We start from the raw sequence: 22,998 nt of genomic DNA, 5'->3' as shown, positions 1-22,998 counted from the left end.
TAAATTCATATTAATACATTATATTTATATGAAATATGTTTTAGTTAATCCAACTCATCCATTTTTGTTGCTAAATTCTAGCAATTTCTTTTAAATGTTGCTTATGAAAATACCATCCAAAATGTGCTGCTTTAATTTCATTAATCTTAGGTGTTGTAGCTCTTTTCTTTATCCCACATTTACACCAAATGAAATATTTGAAAATGCTAAAATAATGCTTTCTTAGTGGCTTTGCATCCTGTATTAAAATATTTTATAACTATAAAAGGTGAAAATAATTTTATTGATTCCCTATATATAAATCCATGTAAATATACTTGTACTGCATATTTTATTAACTGATAAAGTTCTTTAAAAATTCTACCAACTTCTTTAGAATAGTTCCTATGAAAGCATCATCCAAAATATATTTCAATTTTTGTGTTAGGTGTTCTATCTCCTTTACTTCTTTGCCCCCTACTTAGATCAAAACAAAGTATCTGAAAATTGTGAATATAACTACAATGTTGTATTCTTAGCTGTTCTGTATCTTGTATTAAAATATTTTACAACTATAATAAAAGTTGAAAAGTAATTTATTGGTTTTCCTGTATATGTAATTTTCTACCTACTATAAATGAACTAATCTATGGAATTAAGTCATTTTGCTATCTCAAACACAGAGAAGGCCAAAAACAAGGGAATTACAAACATTCCAAGATTATTAAAGTAGATGCACGTTAAAATACTACAGATAAGGCATAGGCAACATCTGTCAATCAGAGAGAGTGTTTAACTTTCCACTTGGCAACTATATTTTCCAGATAACTACCACTTTTCAAAGCATTACTGTTGGGTAGGTTTTATACTGGAAGAGATCTATAAAACATTACTGTCCTCATCCAAAGCCAAAACTAAACAAGGACTTAAAACATATTATTAAAAAAGATGGTGACTGGGGTAAAAATGACCATGACCAATGAGCTACAGGACTTCAAGATGAAATGCCTTTGCTTCTTCAAATTTTATTTCATAAATTTAACTGGGTTTTCTTTTCTGATTATGCTTAAGCCCTAAATTTGGCTGTGTACTATAACAATTTTAATTTACTTGGCTAGTAAAAGAAAAAAAAAAACCCACTGGATTCTAAAAGACAGATTAATGATCTGTTGAACTTAAATTGAGAACTGATCAGTGGAAAATATCTGGCTGGATAAATAAATTTTAAAAGACTGAAAACATTGCAAAATAAGCTGTTTTGAAAAATACTTAACTTGAAATGATAAAAAAAAAAGTTGTTAAAAGCTATTAAAGATCTTTCCTGAGGGTTACTAAAGGCAAAAACAACCTTAATAGACACATGGTTACAAACAAATTTCCTCACAAAAGTAGAGGTTGTGATCAGTAGCAGGATCTTAGGGAAGTGTCATTTCAGAAACTGCATTCATCTCTTCTAAGTGTTTTAAAGAGTTTGAGTTGGTACATCCTAGAACTAGCGAAAATTCAAAGCAATTTGCCTAGCTGGATACAAAAGGACTTATATATTCTTGATTTATTCAATTTCATTGTTCTGTTACATATACTTTTCTTCTTTAAAACTTTAAGATGAACATTTATTTATGGAACATGAAATGATTTATTCATTTATATGACAAGTTTAATAAGGCTGACATTCAATGGAAAACAATGAAATAATTTACCTTTTAGAAATTAGAAAAACTTTAAATCATTTTTCCTATCTTGTTTTTAAGGGTCCCTTATTAAAGCTTGTGATTTTTATTAATGTAAATAAACTAAATTGATTGTTTTTGTACACCTCTTTGCACCATAGTGTAAAGGGCAGTCTTTTCTCAATTAACCTTTAACACTCTGTACATACTATTCTGAAACACTGTGGTGAAGTACGGCCTCGCATCCTTGAGCAAGACGCTACATAAGGGGGGGTTAGCTGAGTTAGAAGGGTCTTCCACATCCCAAATTTCAAGCATACTGCAACCAGGCCTGAAAAAATAGACACACATATATATATTAAAAATGCATTCATATCTAGAAGAACTATAATTATAAAATATCTCAGATTTTTAGAGACTAACATTTAATAAATTAAAAATCTTGGTGCATTTCAAAAAACATGTTTAAAATTTAGAGATATTAATAATAAAATGAAATTATGCTATACTTTATATTCCAGTTAACCAAATAACCAATATATTATTGAATCAAATAATAAGAGCTCAATGTAATTCAGAAACATATATTTAAAAATCCACCTTCAAAGTGAAATATAAATGAATATATGTTCTAAGCAGTACTGCCATCCAAACATAATACCCATTTACAGTAGAATGAGAGAAATTAAAGCAAAGTTAATAGTTAATCTAATTCCTGATGAATTACCTACTTCATATTCTTGAACTTAAATTTTGAATTAAATTAGCATGAAAACATATAAAGTCCAAAGCAGGAAAAAGAAGCTCTTCTGCCAGTGTTACTCTCCTCAACTCTTCCCTTTCTGAGTGGACTGAATGAGATATTTCTCACTAGAGAATAACCCTGCACGGGAATCATTACAGGGAAGAAGTCAGACAATATCAGTCTATATTGAGGCATAATTTATGCACAATAAAATTCACTCAGTTTATGTGTAAATTTTCATAAGCATGGGTAAATGTGTATAGGTGTGTGAGCACCATCATAATCATAACACGGAAAATTTCCATCACCTCCATAAGTTCCCTGGTACTGTTTTATAGTCAATCCTCTCCCTGAAACATCAGCCTAGGTAAGTACTTATCTTCCTTCCACACTATAGTGTTGCCTTTTTAGAATATGCTAGAAAATACATATTTAGCATATGCTACACACATGGTTACTCAAGTGGTAACATTTTTATCCCTTCTACTTCAACCTTTCTTTCATGCATTTGTACTTAAAATGCATCTTCCTGTAAGGAAGGACATAAATGGGATTTGCTTTTGTATTCAGTCTCAATCTCTGGCATTTGATTGGAGTGTTTAGTCCCCACTCACATTTGCAAGTACTCAAATACTTCTTCCTATACATTATTTATTAGATTTTAAAATTAGGTACAAAAATTAGCTACTAAAATCTCCAAAATTAGCTCTTCAAAAGTCCCATATAGCCAATTCCTAATTATTCATAGGAGAAATGAAAATTCTTAATGTTAAGATTAATACAACTAAGGACTTTTTAAATCGAGGAGACTAAACAAAGGCCTGAAGATATTCATTACACATCTCAGAATTAGATGTATTTTTAGGTATTCAAAATTCAGAAATTTAAAACTGTTAATTAGAAACATTTTCTTATTATGTCCTTCTGAGTTATGTGAAACTTTTCTTATGTGTCTTATAAAGCCAATGTAAATCAGCTGTAGTAGCAGAATGCTAGTATCTCACTTTGCTATAAATTCAGATCTGTATTTTAGATATCTAATAAAAGTTTAAAAAACTTGAAAATTATGGAAAAAAGCTACATTCAGATGTTAAAATGAAAGAATTAGGATAGCAAAATATACTATCATTTCTGAAATTACATTATGCTTAAATAGTATAATTCCATGCAAGAATTTTAAATAAAATGCCAAGATAACAATTTAATGGAATTAATTTAAAATAAAAAAATTTAAAGCATCAGGACTGCTGTAATGAAGTAAAACACTCACTGCTTTAAAATATACCATATATCATAGAGCACAGGGGTCATACTCACTTAGTTCTCACAACACACCATGCCTCTTCTAAAATGTAGTAATTTACATGTAACTCCACCAACTTATCTCTCACTTCTTTTGCAGATTTTCGACTATATGCGGAGTAAACTATTTTTGTCCGAGCTCTTTAAATTCAAACAAGTTAAAAAAAAGTTTCTAAATAAGTGATAATAGAGTTGACTAGAGAAATTTTGTTACCAAATTAAAACCCCAATGCTTACTGGATGGAGCACTGATTAACATGACCCCAAACAGCATGAATTATTTGGGGATAGAAATTTCCACATTTTACTTACATTTTACATGTTCTAAAACTTACAGAAATTTGAATTTTGCAGGTAGTGATTATCAGTGTATAAGCCAGTTTAGAGTCTAGAGACAGGTAGCAGTATAATAGTTCAGAATATAAAATTAGCTCTGCATAATTCAAAAAATAACTAATCTGGGAGAAATTCAGATAGAGGCTAAATATAGTGAAAATACAGATTTCAGTAGATAATTTCATTTAGAGAAGGTCTGAAAGACATATGAGTTGAAGCTGAATATAGTAAATAGAATAATCAGACAGTGGGCATCTACAGTAGTGGTCAGGTAGAGAAAGTACCCTAACAGAAGCTTGAGAGACAGAAAGCTTAGCAAAATATGGTAGACAGATGATTTAGTTCTAAATGGGAATTTTTATAAAATCCTAAATAAATGATCAATTATACATTAGACTTTTCTTAGGAGCTCAAGCATACAGAATGCCCAATCTTCAAAACCAAACATAAAACTTTAAATAATTTAAAATATTACCTTTAACAATAAACCAAAGTCACATTAAAAGGAAAAGATTATCCAATTACTAGGATGATTAAAATAATTTTTAAAAGTCACTTAAGGAAAACAAAACTTTCAGATTTCAGTGGAAACTAGAGTTCCCATAATCAACTAGCAAAAGAGCAACCCATATTTTCATAAAAGCATTTAACATAGTGCACTTCGTAAACTCTTTTTACCTGTGAAGAAAGGCTAATCATTGGCCACCAGTAAGATCAAGAGTGGTTTCTTAAACCGGGCAGAGGGGCTGTGGAATCTAGAACGGGGGTTGGCAAATGATGGCCATGAGCCAAGTCTATTCCCTTCTTGTTACTACTACTTAGGAGTGCCACTGGAACACACACACCCACAGAAACACACAGAGGCTAGTCATAAATGTGATCTATTTTTACTTTGAGCAAAATTCAGTTTTGCTTTTTTCAGTTTTCAGCAATTTATTAAGGTTGCTTTAACAGGTATATGTTGTAATTTCTGAATTGTTATTACTTTTTAACTTTAAAATGAACATGAGGATGAAAGAATGTGTATGTGTATATAAAAATTTTCCCTATTCCTATAAGTCAGTAGAAGTCATTGGTGTGTCGGGTTGTAGTGTTCTATCAGTTGCCCACCTCAAGTCTGCATCCTCATAATGTGGGTGATTCACAATGGGGTGAAGAGTGGAAAGCTTGACACTTGCCATTGTAGGCATGGCACCAGCAAAAACAGCATCTGGAAAACAAGATTATATTTCTTAACAACATGTTTTAAAGAAAACCAAAGGTTAATCATCTGTAATATTTGAACCCAATTAAGAAAGATGTACTGTGCTTAGTTGCTCAGTCATGTCCAACTCTTTCCGACCCCATGGACTGTAGATACTAGCCTCCTCTGTCCACGGGATTTTTCTGGCAAGAATACCAGAGTAGATTGCCATTTCCTCCTCCAAGGGATCTTCCCAACCCAGGAGTCAAACTCGGGTCTCCTACATCGCAGGGAGATTCTTCACCGTCTGAGCCGCCAGGGAAGCCCAGGAATACTGGAGTGGGTAGCCTATCCCTTCTCCAGGGGATCTTCCTGACCCAGGAATCAAACCAGGCTTTCCTGCATTGCAGGCGGATTCTTTACCAGAAGAGCTACCAAGGGAAGCCCAAGAAAGATGAAGTACAGTTAAAATAATAATCATTGACAGCATTCTTTTTTTTTCACTTAATATTTACTGATGGTCTACAAAATAATAGCCAACTTTTTTAAAATGTTATCTTGGTACCATACACTTGGTGATTATACAATTTAACTTGCACAGCTTTGGGGGTGGGTTCTATGTTATTCCTGTTTTGTAGATTAGGAAGCTAAGAGACAGCAAAGCAATGAGCCCAAGATAGCACAGCTAGGAACTATCAGGGCCCACCCTCTTAGCCACTTCACTACAGCACACTGCCCTGTTCAAGCGCTATACTAACAGCACTACAAAGACAGGACTGGGAAGAACTGTAAAATTTCATATCTTGTTCCAATAGTCTAAAGTTCTAGGAACTAGAAGACTTATAAAGGGCAAGTCTCACGGTACATGTTTTAAAGTGAGTTTCATGGGTTATGAACTGTAATTCTGAGAACTTGCCAGATGAAGGCATTGTTTTCTTCCCTCAGATCACTTTTAAATATTCATAACTAAGTCTTCTTAGTTTTTGTTTGACTTTATAAATATATACATTTCATCAAACCATTTCATTACATGTTAGTAGTACTTTCTGGAGTAATACCAGTATAAATCCATTGCTTTCTGGTTATAACTAGTGATACACCAAAATCTACTGTGTGGCTTCAGTTTTAGTTGTATTTCTTGAGAGACAAAAAGACCAAATGGAAAGAAATAAATATGATTTATTATAATCATATAATAAATGATTATATAATTAGGAACATCATTATCACTTTTAATTAGCAAAGTAAAACCACCAATAAGAACTAGGCATATTACTCAGATCTACTGGAAATAATTGAATATTTATTTTCAAATATAATTAACCATTCTAAATGTAACTTTGAATGAATTTGTTGTTGCTGTTCAGTCACTCAGTCATGTCCAACTCTTTGCAACCCCATGGACTGCAGCACACCAGCTTCCCTGTCCTTCACCATCTCCCGGAGCTTGCTCAAACTCATGTCCATTGAGTCAGTGATGCCATCAAACCATCTCATCCTCTGTCATTCCCTTCTCCTCCTGCCTTCAATCTTTCCCAGCATCAGGGTCTTTTCCAATGAGTCAGTTGTTCGCATCAGGTGGCAAAAGTATTGAAGCTTCATATTGAAGCTTTAGCATCAGTCCTTCCAATGAATATTCAGGATTGATTTCCCTCAGGATTGACTGGTTTGATCTTCTGGCCAACACTCAAGAGTCTTCTCCAACATCACAGTTCAAAAGTATCAGTTCTATGGCTGATTCATATCAATGTATGACAAAACCCACTGAAATGTTGTGAAGTAATTAGCCTCCAACTAATAAAAAAATTAAAAAAAAAAAAGTATCAGTTCTTCGGCACTCAGCTTTATTTAAGGTCTAGCTCTCACATCCATATATGACTACTGGAAAAACCATAGCTTTGACTAGACAGACCTTTGTCCGCAAAGTAATGTCTCTGCTTTTTAATATGCTGTCTAGGTCTGTCATAGCTTTTCTTCCAAGGAGCAAGCGTCTTTTAATTTCATGGCTGCAGTCACCATCTGTAGTGATTTTGGAGCCCAACAAAATAAAGTCTCTCATTGTTTCCATTTTTTCCCCATGTATTTGACATGATTGGATACCATGATCTTCATTTTTTCAACACTGAGTTTTAAGCCAACTTTTTCACTCTCCTCTTTCACCTTCATCAAGAGGATTGTTAGTTCCTCTTTGCTTTCTGCCCTAAGGGTGGTGTCATCTGCATATCTGAGGTTATTGATATTTCTTCCAGCAATCTTGATTCCAGCTAGCACTTCATCCGGCCCGGCATTTTGCATGATGTGCTCTACACATAAGTTAAATAAGCAAGGTGACAATATACAGCTTTGACATACTCCTTTCCCAATTTGGAACCAGTCCATTGTTCCATGTCCAGTTCTAACTGTTGCTTCTTGACCTGCATACAGGTTTCTCAGGAGGCAGGTTAGGTGGTTTAGTATTCTCATCTCTTGAAGAATTTTCCATATTTTGTTGTGGTCCACACAGCCAAAGGCTTTATTTAGCATGGTCAATGAAGCAGAAGTAGATGCCTTTCTGGACTTCTGCTTTTTCTATGATCCATCGGATGTTGGCAATTTGATCTCTGGTTCCTCTGTCTTTTCTAAATCCAGCTTTAACATCTGGAAGTTCTCGGTTCATGAAGCCTGGTCTGGAGAATTTTGAACATTACTTTGCTAGCAGGTGAGATGCATGCAATTGTGTAGTACTTTGAGCATTCTATGGCATTGGCTTTCTTTGGGACTGGAATGAAAACTGACCTTTTCCAGTGCTGTAGCCACTGCTGAGTTTTTCAAATTTGCTGGCATATTGAGTGCAGCACTTTCACAGCATCAGCTTTTAGGATTTGAAATAGCTCAACTGGAATTCCATCACCTCCACAAGCTTTGTTTATAGTCATGCTTCCTAAGACCTACTTGACTTTGCATTCCAGGATGTCTGGCTCTAGGTGAGTGATCACACCATCATGGTTATCTGGGTCATTAAATCTTTTTTGTAAAGTTCTTCTGTGTATTCTTGCCACCTCTTCTTAATATCTTCTGCTTCTGTTAGGTCCATACCATTTCTGTCCTTTACTGTCTGCATCTTTGCATTAAATGTTCCCTTGGTATCTCTAATTTTCTTGAAGAGATCTCTAGTCTTTTCCATTCTATTGTTTTCCTCTGTTTCTTTGCATTGTTCACTTAGGAAGGCTTTCTTATCTATCCTTGCTATTCTTTGGAACTCTGCATTCAAATGGGTGTATCTTTCCTTTTTTCCTTTGCCTTTCACTTCTCTTTTTTTCTCAGCTATTTGTAAGGCCTCCTCAGCGAACCATTTTGTCTTTTTGCATTTCTTTTTCTTGGGCATGGTTTTGATCACCACCTCCTGTACAATATTATGAAACTCTGTCCATAGTGCTTCAGGAACTCTATCAGATCTAATCCCTCGAATCCATTTGTCACATCCACTGCATAATTGTAGGGATTCGATTTAGGTCATACCTGAATGGCCTAGTGGTTTTCCCTGCTTTCTTCAATTTAAGTCTGAATTTGGCAATAAGGAGTTCATGATCTGAGCCACAGTCAGCTCTTGGTCTTGTTTTTCTGAATGTACAGAGCTTCTCCATCTTCAGCTGCAAAGACTATAATCAATCTGATTTCAGTACCGGCCATCTGGTGATATCCATGTGTAGAGTTGTCTCTTTTGTGTTGCAAGAGGGTGTTTGCTATGTTGGAAGATGGTGTATGCATTCTCTTGGCAAAACTCTATTAGCCTTTGCCCTGCTTTATTTTGTTCTCCAAGGCCAAATTTGCCTGTTATTCCAGGTATCTCTTGACTTTCTGCTTTTGCATTCCAGTCTCCTATGATGAAAAGGATATCTTTTTTGGTTTTAGTTCTAGAAGGTCTTGTAGGTCTTCACAGATCATTCAACTTCAGCTTACTTGGCATTAATGGTTGGTGCATAGACTTAGATTACTGTGATACTGAATGGTTTGCTTTGGAAACAAACAGAGATCATTCTGTTGTTTTTGAGACTACACCAAACTACTGCATTTTGGACTCTTTTGTTGACTATGGGGGCTATTACATTTCTTCTAAGGGATTTATATCTCTTCATATGCCTTAAATTTAAAAAATATATAAATAAACTGAAGTAAACATATTTTTATTACTGTAAGATTTAATAATTAATGATGAAAAGCTCTTAGACAAGAGTAGTAGTTCTGTCAGGAGTAATTTTGTTCCTGGCAACTTCTGGAGACATTTTTGGTTACCACCCTATTAAGGGAGAGGTAATACTGATAACTGATTGGTAGAAGAAAGGAATGCTGCTAATGCTGCTAAATATTGTTCTGCCAGTGTAAAGGGTAGCCCCGAATATCAAAGTTGAGAAACTCTGGGCTAGAGCGACCCAAGTTCAGGACCAGGGTCATCCAGAAGAAACTAGGGAAGCCTGTCCAGCAAGAACTGGAACCCTGGAGAAGAAACCGTCTATGAAACAGAAGGAAAGGGAGAAATACTCCTTAGCTGCTTCTTTCCTCTTGGGAGTAAGGCATCAAATTTGAGCATGACAGGGAAACCACAGGATCTTTTCTATAATATATTTAAATCTCCAATTAGCCTACCGCATGTATTAGAAAAAAGTATCCCTTCTGATCTGACAGAACCTCACTAATACATGACTTGTGAGTGGCCCACAAGCTGGATTACAGTTCCCACTTGTCCTCTCAACTGAGCACCTCTGTGCTCTGTACAAACTACGCAAAGCCACATGGTAGACCTGAATGTAAGTTTTAGTCTCACCTTCTATAGTATCTCAAGCTTCTTTTAATAAAACAGGTGGTAACCATGAGAGAACTCATAATACAGAGATGAGAAAAACTGGCAGGATCAAAGAAGAGGCAAAAATGAGGTAGGAGTTTGTGGGAATTGTCTTAGAAGGATAAGTTGCTAAACATAGGCTTTTTTTGCCAAAAACCCAAGACAAACACTGGATAAAAGATGCAAGCAAACATGAAAAGAACAGATACTTTTTAAAGCTTTGGAAAAACAGGTGTAAGTGGTGAGGGGTGAGAGAGAGTAAAGGCAGTAACTACCTTGTACCTTATAGGGAAAAAATAAAATATTAATTCAAAAATTCTGATTAAACTAGCCTGGAAGCTCTAAGACTCAGAGTCTAAGTGATGAGGCACTGTCATCTACACCCTTTGAAAGCCACAAACCAAACATCTGAGTTGAAGTTTATAAGAGTTTACCTTAACGATAGCTAATTAGTAAAATGATGACTACCAAATAAGAGGAAAGTGGCTCAAAGAGTCACAGGATAAATTTAAATAAATCGTAGTGAAGAAATTAACCCAGAAAAAAACTGTCTTGAACAGGACTATAGAGTAGTTGCAGAAAACAGCATAGAATATGTTCATTCTCTGAAAAGGTATTTAAAAATGAAGTAAATATCAATCTGCTTGAGGTGGTCTTAGATAAAAGACTGTAAGAAAAAGTAAAAGAATTTTTTATACTATTTAAAAGTAGCATGTATAATCATCTTTTTGAGATGAGTTAGTGAAAAAACCCAAAAGTCTAAGATTTTAACCCTTCTGTATGTGATTGGTTTTCTAGACATGGAGCAGAGGGTATGCACTGACGGAAGTAATGGGAGGGGTGTTCTTAACCTCCCCACAGTCAACACTGGTTTCTCCAGTGGCCTGTTACATGGTGTGAAAGTTTGTCATTAAAGGTTTTTTACTTTGAGCTGTCACTGTTATGATTAAAATACAATAATAATCTCAGAGTTATAGCATATAATTTGTGAACAATCATTAACTCTAAATAGAATTAACATTCTTTTTGACAGGTACCCAGGAGGGGTTTAAAGAGGACACAACATTTCTTTTTGGAAATTTGACTTGGTGAACACTGCAGTTAACACACTAAAAATGTGTGAAGGTATGAATGCATGTTTTTTTAAATTGTATATATCAGTTCAGTTCAGTCGCTTAGTCGTCTCCAACTCTTTGCGACCCCATGAATCACAGCACGCCAGGCCTCCCTGTCCATCACAAACTCCCGGAGTCTACCCAAACCCATTCCCATCCAGTTGGTGATACCATCCAGCGATCTCATCCTCTGTTGTCCCCTTTTCCTCCTGCCCCCAATCCCTCTCAGCATCAGGGTCTTTTCCAACGAGTCAACCCTTCGCATGAGGTGGCCAAAGTACTGGAGTTTCAGCTTCAGCATCAGTCCTTCCAATAAACACCCAGGACTGATCTCCTTTAGGATAGACTGGTTGGATCTCCTTGCAGTCCAAGGGACTCTCAAGAGTCTTCTCCAACACCACAGTTCAAAAGCATCAATTCTTCGGCGCTCAGCTTTCTTCACAGTCCAGCTCTCACATCCATACATGACCACTGGAAAAACCATAGCCTTGACCAGATGGACTGTTGTTGGCAAAGTAATGTCTCTGCTTTTTAATATGCTATCTAGGTTGGTCATAACTTTCCTTCCAAGGAGTAAGCGTCTTTTAATTTCATGGCTGCAATCACCATCTGCAGTGATTTTGGAGTTCAAAAAAATAAAGTCTGACACTGTTTCCACTGTCTTCCCATCTATTTCCCATGAGGTGATGGGACCAGATGCCATGATCTTAGTTTTCTGAATGTTAAGCTTTAAGCCAACTTCTTCACTCTCCTCTTTCACTTTCATGAAGAGGCTTTTTAGTTCCTCTTCACTTTCTGCCATAAGGGTGGTGTCATCTGCATATCTGAGGTTATTGATATTTCTCCTGGCCATCTTGATTCCAGCTTGTGCTTCTTCCAGCCCAGCGTTTCTCATGATGTACTCTGCATATAAATAAGCAGGGTGACAATATACAGCCTTGAAGTACTCCTTTCCCTATTTGGAACCAGTCTGTTGTTCCATGTCCAGTTTTAACTGTTGCTTCCTGACCTGCATACAGGTTTCTCAAGAGGCAGGTCAGGTGGTCTGGTATTCCCATCTCTTTCAGAATTTTCCACAGTTTATTGTGATCCACACAGTTGAAGGCTTTGGCATAGTCATAATTGTATATATACAAACATATATATGTGAAATGACAACTGTACAACATATACAAACGTATAACAACATATAATGTGTGTGAGTGTATGTGTGTGTGCTAGCTATACATATAATCAAAACAGCTACATACCTGGCCTGGTATTGTATTTGATCCACTGTATCAGTTCTTCCTGGGGCAAATTATTAAATTCTCCTATTATGCTCCATTGATTATGGAGGTTTGCATAACCTTGTATTGACATTACTGTTACAAGACTGAGGATAAGAGGCATAAAACGAACTCTGCAAAAAAGCCAGCCAAAGAGCTGAAATGAAAGAAACCATTTATTTATAATTCTTATATGAACAGTGCTATTGGGTCAATAATATATTCTCACCTTTCTACCAAAACCAAGATGGATTACCATTTGATACTAATAATATACAGAATATAATAATTATCTATTATTTAAAACCAGCAAACATTTTAGAATTATATAATCCAGTTAAAATGGAGTTTACTTTCCTCTTGAAAGAATTAAACAAGAAATACCTGATCCTTCCAGTACAGATTTACAACCAGGAGTTAAGGTTCAGTTCAGTTCAGCTCAGTTTAATCGCTCAGTCATGTCCGACTCTTTGCCACCCCATGAATCGCAGCATGCCAGGCCTCCCAGTCCATCACCAACTCCCAGAGTCTACTCAAACCCATGTCCATTGAGTCAGTGATGCCATCCAGCCATCTCATCCTCTGTCGTCCCCTTCTCCTCCTGCCCCCAATCCCTCCCAGCATCAGGGTCTTTTCCAATAAGTCAACTCTTCGCATAAGATGGCCAAAGTACTGTAGTTTCAGCTTCAGCATCAGGAGTTAAGGTTAGCAAATCATAATTCTGACATATCCCCGAACTAAAATCCTGTAATATCTGGATGTCTTTTATGGACATCTTGAATATCTAGGGAAACACCATTAGTACTGACAATTTTTATCCTCTCAGGAATTTAAGTATTATGATATTCTAAGGCAAAACATTTTTAATCAAAACCAAGTAAGGGGTCTCCAGAAGTAACTTGGTCCCAAAATTCTAGCTACTTTATCTAGCTGTCTTGCATATGAGCTACAGTAACAGAACCCTAGAAATTGATAATTTTTCCACCAATTATCCAAGCCCAACAGGACAATACTACAGCAATTGCACTGCATCTTCTCTAGTACCACAAGAGCACTTGAGGATAGTTCTGATGGGCTGTGAAGCTGTTACACTGACCTCAATTTCAAAAACTATATTAGTGAGAATACTAATAGAGGGGAAAGTCACAGAATTATCAGCTAAAATCTAGGAATAAATTTCAAAGCTACTTGAATTTGCTTTTCTTATGCTATAATGGCACCCCACTCCAGTACTCTTGCCTGGAAAATCCCATGGACGGAGGAGCCTGGTAGGCTACAGTCCATGGGGTCGCAAAGAGTCAGACACGACTGAGCAACTTCACTTTCACTATGCTATAATGAATCACAAACTAGTACTTTAAATCACTTAAGATAAAAAAACACTGAGTGCTTTTACGTTTTAAATTAGTGAGCAAAACCATGATTAACTACATTGTAGTTGCTATAGTGTTATAGAGTAGTTATAAAAGAATGAAACCTTACCCGCCGAGAACATATCAGGGAAGCCATAACACACATGTGAGGTGTCAAAAAGAGTTTCAGCCTCATAATTAAAATGGCAAGGGAAGTAAATGCAAGCAACTGCAATGTGTGAAAAATTAGCTATAAAAACACAAAACAAAATTAATTTTCACTTTATATTTTAAAATTAGTATATGTACAACAAAGTATATTAAAACTATTGTTATTCACTAGGACAAGGATCTTTTACCTCAGTAATACATCTATTAATATTCATTCATTCACTCAACAAAGATTTATCAAATGCCTGCTATATGCCAGGTACTGTTCTGAGTGCTTTGGATACAGTAGGGTGCTAAAACTACACTGAGCAATTCCTGTCCTCATGAGACTCACATCTTAGTACATTTAGTAAGGAGAGACAGAAAATTGAATAGACGTATCAAATAACAAAACCTATTAAACAGTCTTTCAGAAAGTGGTAAATATAATGGAAAAGGAAGAAGAGCTGAAAAGGAGACTGAAGTGCAGGGTGTGGGGTGAGGTTACAGGCAGAAGCTGCAAGTGTACTTAGGATCATCAGAGCGGAACTCCTCAAAAAGGTGGTATTTGAGCAAGGACCTATACCAGGTGAGAAAGGGAGTCACAGAGACTTAAAAATGTGGGATGCTTCACAAATATGTGATATTCAGTCAGCAACAAAAATCATAACACAATTTAGATTATTTTAGAAGTAGTGGAATTGTATAAATATTTGTACCATCAGTAGGACACCCCATTTTGATTAAGATGGAGTTTCACTGAGCTAAGTTTTCCAACAAAACTTTTCTAATAGACATATTCATAAAATATCAAACTCCTCAGTACATAAATGGACAAAGAATTAATACAAGTAAAAGTAACTAAATATTCATATTCTAAACCACTAATATTAAAACAAGGGAAACAGTAAAAATAATGTTTTCATCTATAAAATTGACAAATATTAAATTGAGTATTAGAGAATATGCCATGAAACCACACACTGTAATAATCAGTATATTTCTGTAATTTAGCAATATTTATCAAGATCCTAGAAAAGAGTCAAACTTGGATAGGGTCTAGCCATGATCCTAGAACCAAACCAACCTAAATTTTGGTTCTAGGTATTTAAGGGAATAATCAAAACATAAAAATACTTGTACAAAGATGGTAACTGAAGTGAATTTTTCACACCAGAAATAGAAACAAACTAAATAAACAATGTAGAAGACTAAGTAAATTATAGCATTTTCACATGTGAAAATTAGTGTTAGTTCCTCAGCTGTGTCTGACTCTTTGCGACCCCATGTACTGTAGCCCCCCAGGCTCCTCTGTCCATGGGATTCTCCAGGCAAGAAAACTGCAGTGGGTTTCCATTCTCTTCTCCAGGGGATCTTCCCAAGGCAATAATCAAAGCCAGGTCTCCTGCATTTCCTGCATTGTAGGCGGATTCTTTATCATCTGAGCTACCAGAGAAGCTCCGTTATCACATGTATATAGACATTAATATATTGGAAGACTATTTAATGGTGTGGAACAGTTTTCAAAAACAAAGATCATGTCATATGGTCCCATTACTTCACAGCAAATATATGGGGAAAAAATGGCAACAGTCACAGACTTTATTTTTGGGGGCTCCAAAAATCACTGCAGATGGTGACTGCAGCCATGAAATTAAAAGACGCTTGCTCCTTGCAAAAAAAAAGCCATGGCAAACTTGGACAGCATATTCAAAAGCATAGCCATAAAGGTCCATATAGTTAAAGCTATGGTTTTTCCAGTAATCATGTACAGATGTGACAGTTGGACCATAAAGAAGGTCAAATGCTGAAGAATTGATGTTTTTCAACTGTGGTGCTGAAGAAGATGCTGAGAGTCCCTTGGACAGCAAGGAGATCAAACCAGTCAATCCTAAAGGAAATCAATCCTGAATATTCCTTGGAAGGACTGATGCTGAAGCTTCAGTGACCACCTGACATGAAGAGCCGACTCACTGGAAAAGATACTGATACTAGGAAAGATTGAAGGCAGGAGGACAAGAGGATAACAAGAGTATGAGATGGTTGGATGGCATCACCAACATGATGGGACATGAGTTGAGCAAACTCTGGAAGATGGTGAAGGATAGGGAAATCTGGCATACTGCAGTCCACGGGATTGCAGAGTCTGACATGATTTAGCAACTGAACAAAAGTGTTCAGAATATAAAATTCTATATTTACAAAATAATATTAATTGTGTGAAAACCATTTATGTGTGTATATAATATATATGCACAGGGGGAAAGGCTATAAGAGAGTATACCTAAAAAGTTTACAGAGATTATTTCTAAATGGTAATTTTTCTGATTTTTCAAATTTTAAAAACGTGCTATTCTTATAATCAGAAACATATACTTGATATTTCAAACAGAATGGCATATGACTCAACAATCCCACTGCTGGGCATACACAGAAATGAAAGAGACACATGCACGTCAACGCTCATCGCAGCCTGTTTACAATAGCCAGGACATGGAAGCAACCTAGATGTCCATGGACGGAGGTTCGTGACATTGTACAGGAGATAGCAATCAAGACCATCCCCAGAAAAAAAAATGCAAAAAAGTAAAACAGCTGTCTGAGGAGGCCTTACAAATAGTTGTGAAATGAAGAGAAGCAAAAAGCAAAGGAGAAAAGGAAAGATATTCCCATTTGAATGCAGAGTTCAAGAGAATAGCAAGGAGAGATGAGAAAGCCTTCCTCAATGATCAGTGCAAAGAAATAGAAGAAAACGATAGAATGGGAAAGACTGGAGATCTCTTCGAGAAAATTTGAGATACCAAGGGAACATTTCATGCAAAGATGGGCTCAATAAAGGACAGAAATGGTATGGACCAAACAGAGGGCAGAAGCTATTAAGAAGAGGTGGCAAGAATACACAGAAGAACTATACAAAAAAGATCTTCACGACCCAGATAATCATGATGGTGTGATCACTCACACTCACCCAGAGCCAGACATCCTGGAATGTGAAGTCAAGTGGGCCTTAGGAAGCATCACTACGAACAAAGCTAGTGGAGGTGGTGGAATTCCAGTTGGGCTATTTCAAATCCTAAAAGAAAGTGCTGCACTCAATATGTCAGCAAATTTGGAAAACTCAGCAGTGGCCACAGGACTGGAAAAGGTCAGTTTTCATTCCAATCCCAAAGAGAGGCAATGCCAAAGAATGCTCAAAGTACCACACAATTGCACTCATCTCACATGCTAGTAAGGTAATGTTCAAAATTCCCCAAGCCAGCCTTCAGCAATACGTGAACCGTTAACTTCCAGATGTTCGAGCTGGTTTTGGAAAAGGCAGAGGAACCAGAGATCAAATTGCCAGCATCCACTGGGTCATCGAAAAAGCAAGAGAGTTCCAGAAAAACATTTATTTCTGCTTTATTGACTATGCCAAAGCCTTTGACTGTGTGGATCACAATAAACTGTGGAAAATTCTGAAAGATGGGAATACCAGACCACCTGACCTGCCTCTTGAGAAATCAGTATACAGGTCAGGAAGCAACAGTTATAACTGGACATGGAACAACAGACTGGTTCCAAACAGGAAAAGGAGTACGTCAAGGCTGTATATTGTCACCCTGCTTATTTAACTTATAGGCAGAGTACATCATGAGAAATGCTGGGCTGGAGGAAGCACAAGCTGGAATCAAGACTGCCGGTAGTAATATCAATAACCTCAGATATGAAGATGACAGCACCCTTATGGTAGAACGTGAAGAAGAACTAAAGAGCCTCTTGATGAAAGTGGAAGAGGAGAGTGAAAAAGTTGGCTTAAAGCTTAACATTCAGAAAACTAAAATCATGGCATCCGGTCCCATCACTTCATGGGAAATAGATGGGGAAACAGTGGAAACAGTGGCTGACTATTTTTCTGGGCTCTAAAATCACTGCAGATGGTGATTGTAGCCATGAAACTAAGACGCTTACTCCTTGGAAGGAAAGTTATGACCAACTTAGATAGCATATTAAAAAGCAGAGACATTACTTTGTCCACAAAGGTCCATCTGGTCAAGGCTATGGTTTTTCCAGTAGTCACGCATGGATGTGAGAGTTGGACTATAAAGAAAGCTGAGCACTGAAGAATTGTTGTTTTTGAACTATGGTGTTGCAGAAGACTCTTGAGAGTCCCTTGGACTGCAAGGAGATCCAACAAGTCCATCCTAAAGCAGATCAGTCCTGGGTGTTTATTGGAAAGACTGATGCTGATGCTGAAACTCCAATACTTTGGCCACCTGGTGCGAAGAGCTGACTCATTGGAAAAGACCCTGATGCTGGGAAAGATTGAAGGCAGTAGGAGAAGGGGATGACAGAGGATGAGATGGTTGAATGGCATTATCGACTCAATGGACATGGGTTTGGGTAGACTCTGACAGTTGGTGATGGACAGGTAGGCCTGCCACGCTGCGGTTCATGGGGTTAAAAAGAGTCGGACAGACTGAGCGACTGAACTGAACTGAGATGTCCATTGGCAGATGAATGGATAAGAAAACTGTGGTATATATAACAATGGAATATTACTCAGCTATTAAAAAGAATACATTTGAATCAGTTCTAATGAGGTGGATGAAACTGGAGCCTATTATACAGAGCGAAGTAAGGCAGAAAGAAAAATGCCAATATAGTATATTAATTCATATATATGGAATTTAGAAAGACGGTAATGATGACCCTATATGCGAGACAGCAAAAGAGACATAGGTGTAAAGAACAGACTGTTGGACTCTGTGGGAGAAGGCAAGGGTGGTACGATTTGAGAGAATAGCATTGAAACATGTCATATGTGAAACAGATCACTAGTCCAGGTTCGATGCATGAGGCAGGATGCTCAGGGCTGGTGCACTGGGACGACCATGAGGGATGAGATGGGGAGGGAGGGGGGAAGGAGGGTCAGGATGGGGAACACATGTACACCCATGGCTGATTCATGTGAATGTATGGCAAAAAGGACCACAATGTTGTAAAGTAATTAGCCTCCAATTAAAATAAAAATAAACAGAATCACAAAAATTGTACTTAAAGCTATTTTTTCCATTTTTAAAATGATGTTTAAAATGCAATCTTTAATTTTTAAAAATAATTCTTGAACCCAAGTTTGGAATATGGAACATTTATTTCAAAATCAACCCTTCATTTTCCTTTAGTCAGAATCACCCTTGGACAAAATCTGAATCATGTTTTGGAGAAAAAAAAGAAACCTACACATTTCACACCTGAATAGGTCCTTTTTTGGAGGGCCACTAAATCACAGATTGGTAGATTATGTGAGCTATCTACTTTAATCAACTACCCAAAACAGGGATCACTTCTATAAATCTATTAACAGAATATTCACCATTTCCAGAATAGAAATATGCCATAGGAGTACCTATTACAAAGATAGATGCTGTATATATGTGAGAAAATCTTTTCTAAAACTGAACTAATGTTTTCCTATAACTTCCACACCTATTGGTGCATCTCAGTTCTCGATTATCTAAACACTGTAATTATGATTTTGCATTATTAACTTATACTTTGTCTCCAAACTATTCAACAATATAGTTCTAATAATCTGTGAATACAGAAGTGTACAGATTCCCAAAATATATTACTTAATACCAGTTTCTCAAAAGAAGTAATTCCTCCCCCAAATTCTGTATCACTTCACTTTTTCAACTGAATAGTTCCAAATAAGTTGTATGTTATGACATATGCCTTCGGCTGTATGCCATATAAAGCCCTTTGGTTATAACAGAAAAACTTTGTTTATAATATAAAACACAAAATAAAATGGACAAATATGAAGCATCTAATATAAAGTAATCACATAATATAATAAACTAGGGACTAGACAAAAATGAAGGCTGATGCAATACTGACTGTCATGCTCAAAATGAGGTATGAGTAGGTCAAAAGAATATTCAGGAGTTAATTCTAAATGTTATCTCTCCCTAGCCTATCTTTTCACAAGTTCTTCACAGTATTATTATATTCTGGAATCAAATAGTTTCTAAATCTCTTTCTTTTTCTTTCCTGTGAATTACTATGTATTCCTTCACTAATTTCTAAGCTCGTAACATAGAAAAGTTGGCTAAAAGAAACTAATTTGATGGAATAAATAAAACACAAGTACATTAAATTATGAGTAAAAAAATCACAATAGACTCCATTAATCTAACAAACTTTAATAATATCATGACAGTAGGGAGGTAACCCAGGGGTTCATTTAGTGAGTTGAGATTTGCAGACTGTCCCTGTTTCAGAGGGTTGGCACAAAGCAAGGAACTTAGAACTTACTCCCTGGTGAAAAAATTATCCTAAGGAATTCTCACCTAATTTTGAAACAAGCTGGAATGTACAACCTTTTGTTATCATATCACATTCAGAGTTTGTCAAGGTTTGTGCCTCTCATACCCTGTCATCTCTAAGGTGAAAACAGTTCCATCCCAAACCAAAGAGATTTATCAAGTGTGGATTACAAGTGGAAGTAGGATTAGGTTCCAGGAAGACAAAAGACTTCACATTGGTACTGCCCAGAAAGCTATCATCTCCTTCTATGAGATCTACTATTTTTAGAAATTTACATCTCTTATCTGCTTATGTATCAGGAGTTTAACATACCCACTTCGGTTTAAAAAATTAGAGATTTTCTATCACTGTCCTCTTTTTGGTCAGCTTGATTTCTAATTGCCTTTCAAAAAAATATATATATATCTTCTTTACTGCCAACAGACTAAAGTATTTAAAACTCAGAACTGACCATACCATCACCAACTTAACAACAAGGTCCTAATAAAGTCCAGCTTCTGTGCATACAAAGCTCCCACAGTCTAATGCTGCTTACGTTTCCGACCTTCTTGTCTTTTTATCCATCAGCAACACTGATTTGCCTTATATCTATAGGTAAATTTGGAAAACTCAACAGTAGCCACAGGATTAGAAAAGGTCAGTTTTCATTCCAGTCCCAGAGAAAGGCAATGCCAACAAATGTTCAAACTACTGCACAATTGCATTCATCTCACACACTAGCACTAGGCCTCAACAGTATGTGAATGAGAACTTCCAGATGTTCAAGCTGGATTTACCAAAGGCAGAGGAACAAGAGATCAAATTGCCAATATCTGTTGGATCACTGAAAAAACAGAAATCCAGAAAAACATCTACTTCTGCTTTACTGACTATGCCAAAGCCTTTGACTGTGTGGATCACAATAAACTGTGGAAAATTCTGAAAGAGATGGGAATACCAGACCATCTAACCTGCCTCCTGAGAAACATGCATGCAAGTCAAGAAGCAACAGTTAGAATAGGACATGGAACAACAGACTGGTTCCAAATTGGGAAAGGAGTACGTCAAAGCTGTATATTGTCACCCTGTTTATTTAACTTATATGCAGAGTACATCATGCAAAATGCCATGCTGGATGAAGCACAAGCTGGAATCAAGACTGCAGGGAGAAATATCAATAACCTCAGATATGCAGATGACACCACCCTTAGGGCAGAAAACAAAGAAGAACTAAAAAGCCTCTTGATGAAAGTGAAAGAGGAGAGTGAAAAAGCTGGTTTAAAACTCAACATTCAGAAAACTAAGATCAGGGCATGCAGTCCCATCACTTCATGGCAACTAGATAAGGAAAAAATGGAAACAATGACAGACTTTATTTTCTTGGGCTCTAAAATCACTGCAGATGGTGACTGCAGCCATGAAATTAAAGGTCCTTGGAAGAAAAGCTATGACAAACATAGAGAGCATATTAAAAAGCAGAGACATTACTTTGCGGACAAAGGTCTGTCTAGTCAAAGCTATGGTTTTTCCAGTAGTCATATATGGATGTGAGAGCTAGACCATAAAGAAAGCTGAGTGCCAAAGAACTGATACTTTTAAACTGTGATGTTGGAGAAGACTCTTGAGAGTTGGCCAGGAGATCAAGCCAGACAATCCTAAAGGAAATCAATCCTGAATATTCATTGGAAGGACTGATGCTGAAGCTGAAGCTTCAATACTTTTGCCACCTGATGCGAAGAATTGACTCACTGGAAAAGGCCCTGATGCTGGGAAAGATTGAAGGCAGGAGGAGAAGGGAATGACAGAGGATGGGATGGTTTGATGGCATCACTGACTCAGTGGACATGAGTTTGAGCAAGCTCTGGGAGTTGGTGATGGATAGGGAAGGCTGGCCTGCTGCAGTCCATGGAGTCACAGAGTCAGACACAACTGAGTGACTGAACTGAGCTAAACCAGATAAATTTATTACCTTCTGTCTTTCTTGCACACATGCATCCTTTGTCTTCAGCTAGCTGTTCCTCTATATACATTTTAAAAACCTTTTTCCAACTACCACATCCCCTCCACACAGATTTAATCACTTCTTCTGTACTACTTTTATGTCTCCCTTTGTCATTGCACATATACTTATATGTTCTCATTTTTTCCTTCTACCATATACCTTCATTTCCATAGAAATAGAAACCTGGTGTATAGTAGGCACATAATAAAGATTGAATGGATAAATATACAGAATTAACACAAAAGAGAAAAGTGGGCAAAATAAGAATAAATGGAGAAATGAAAGACAATGAGAAGGTAGCAAACTAACGTGAAAAAGGGAGGCAGAAACTTAAGGAATACTGTATGGAATTAGGTGGTTGCAGAGTGAATGACAAACAGCATAGATTTTTGTTGCTACACTGCCTGGATTCATAGTACTTGGCTCTACAAAGCTCAGGTCACTCTAGCTTTCTGACTTTAGGCAAGTTACTGATCATCTCTTTGCCACACTTATTTTAACCTGTGAAATAAAAAGTAATAGTATTTACATCAGTGGGTTGTTGTGAGAATGAAAGTATTAAAGTACGTAATTAACTACCCCCCCAACCAAAATACCTGGCACACAGGAAGCAGTAAAGTGCTGACTGCTCCTCTGAGAGCACTGGAAATGGACTGGTAGTGGATAAATTCAAGATCTACTGCAAATTCGCTGTGAGACCTTAGGTCTCCAGTTAGCAGAGACTCTTTGCTCTTATTCCTAGAAACACAGCAAGATCCCACTTCCCAGCCTCACTGGCAGTCAGGTGTG

At 36.7% G+C, this 22,998-nt stretch overlaps 1 protein-coding gene across 1 annotated transcript in view; it reads right to left on the bottom strand.

Annotated features, from left to right (window-relative positions):
- Positions 1-1,597: 1,597 nt before the first annotated feature.
- Positions 1,598-22,998, bottom strand: part of DPY19L2 (dpy-19 like 2) — an 83,862-nt gene continuing 62,461 nt past the window's right edge. Inside the window, exons 18-22 of the mRNA XM_043872443.1 lie at positions 13,900-14,019; positions 12,400-12,574; positions 5,143-5,242; positions 3,712-3,837; positions 1,598-1,980 (exon numbers count right to left, since the gene is read on the bottom strand). Coding sequence (XP_043728378.1) covers positions 1,830-1,980; positions 3,712-3,837; positions 5,143-5,242; positions 12,400-12,574; positions 13,900-14,019 — 672 coding nt within the window. The 3' untranslated portion in view covers positions 1,598-1,829. The remainder of the gene's footprint in view (positions 1,981-3,711; positions 3,838-5,142; positions 5,243-12,399; positions 12,575-13,899; positions 14,020-22,998) is intronic.

Source organism: Cervus elaphus, chromosome 18 (assembly GCF_910594005.1).
Source record: "Cervus elaphus chromosome 18, mCerEla1.1, whole genome shotgun sequence".
NCBI classification, from domain to species: domain Eukaryota; kingdom Metazoa; phylum Chordata; class Mammalia; order Artiodactyla; family Cervidae; genus Cervus; species Cervus elaphus.
Note: the sequence above shows the minus strand (reverse complement) of the source record. Positions and strands in the feature narration are given on the sequence as shown.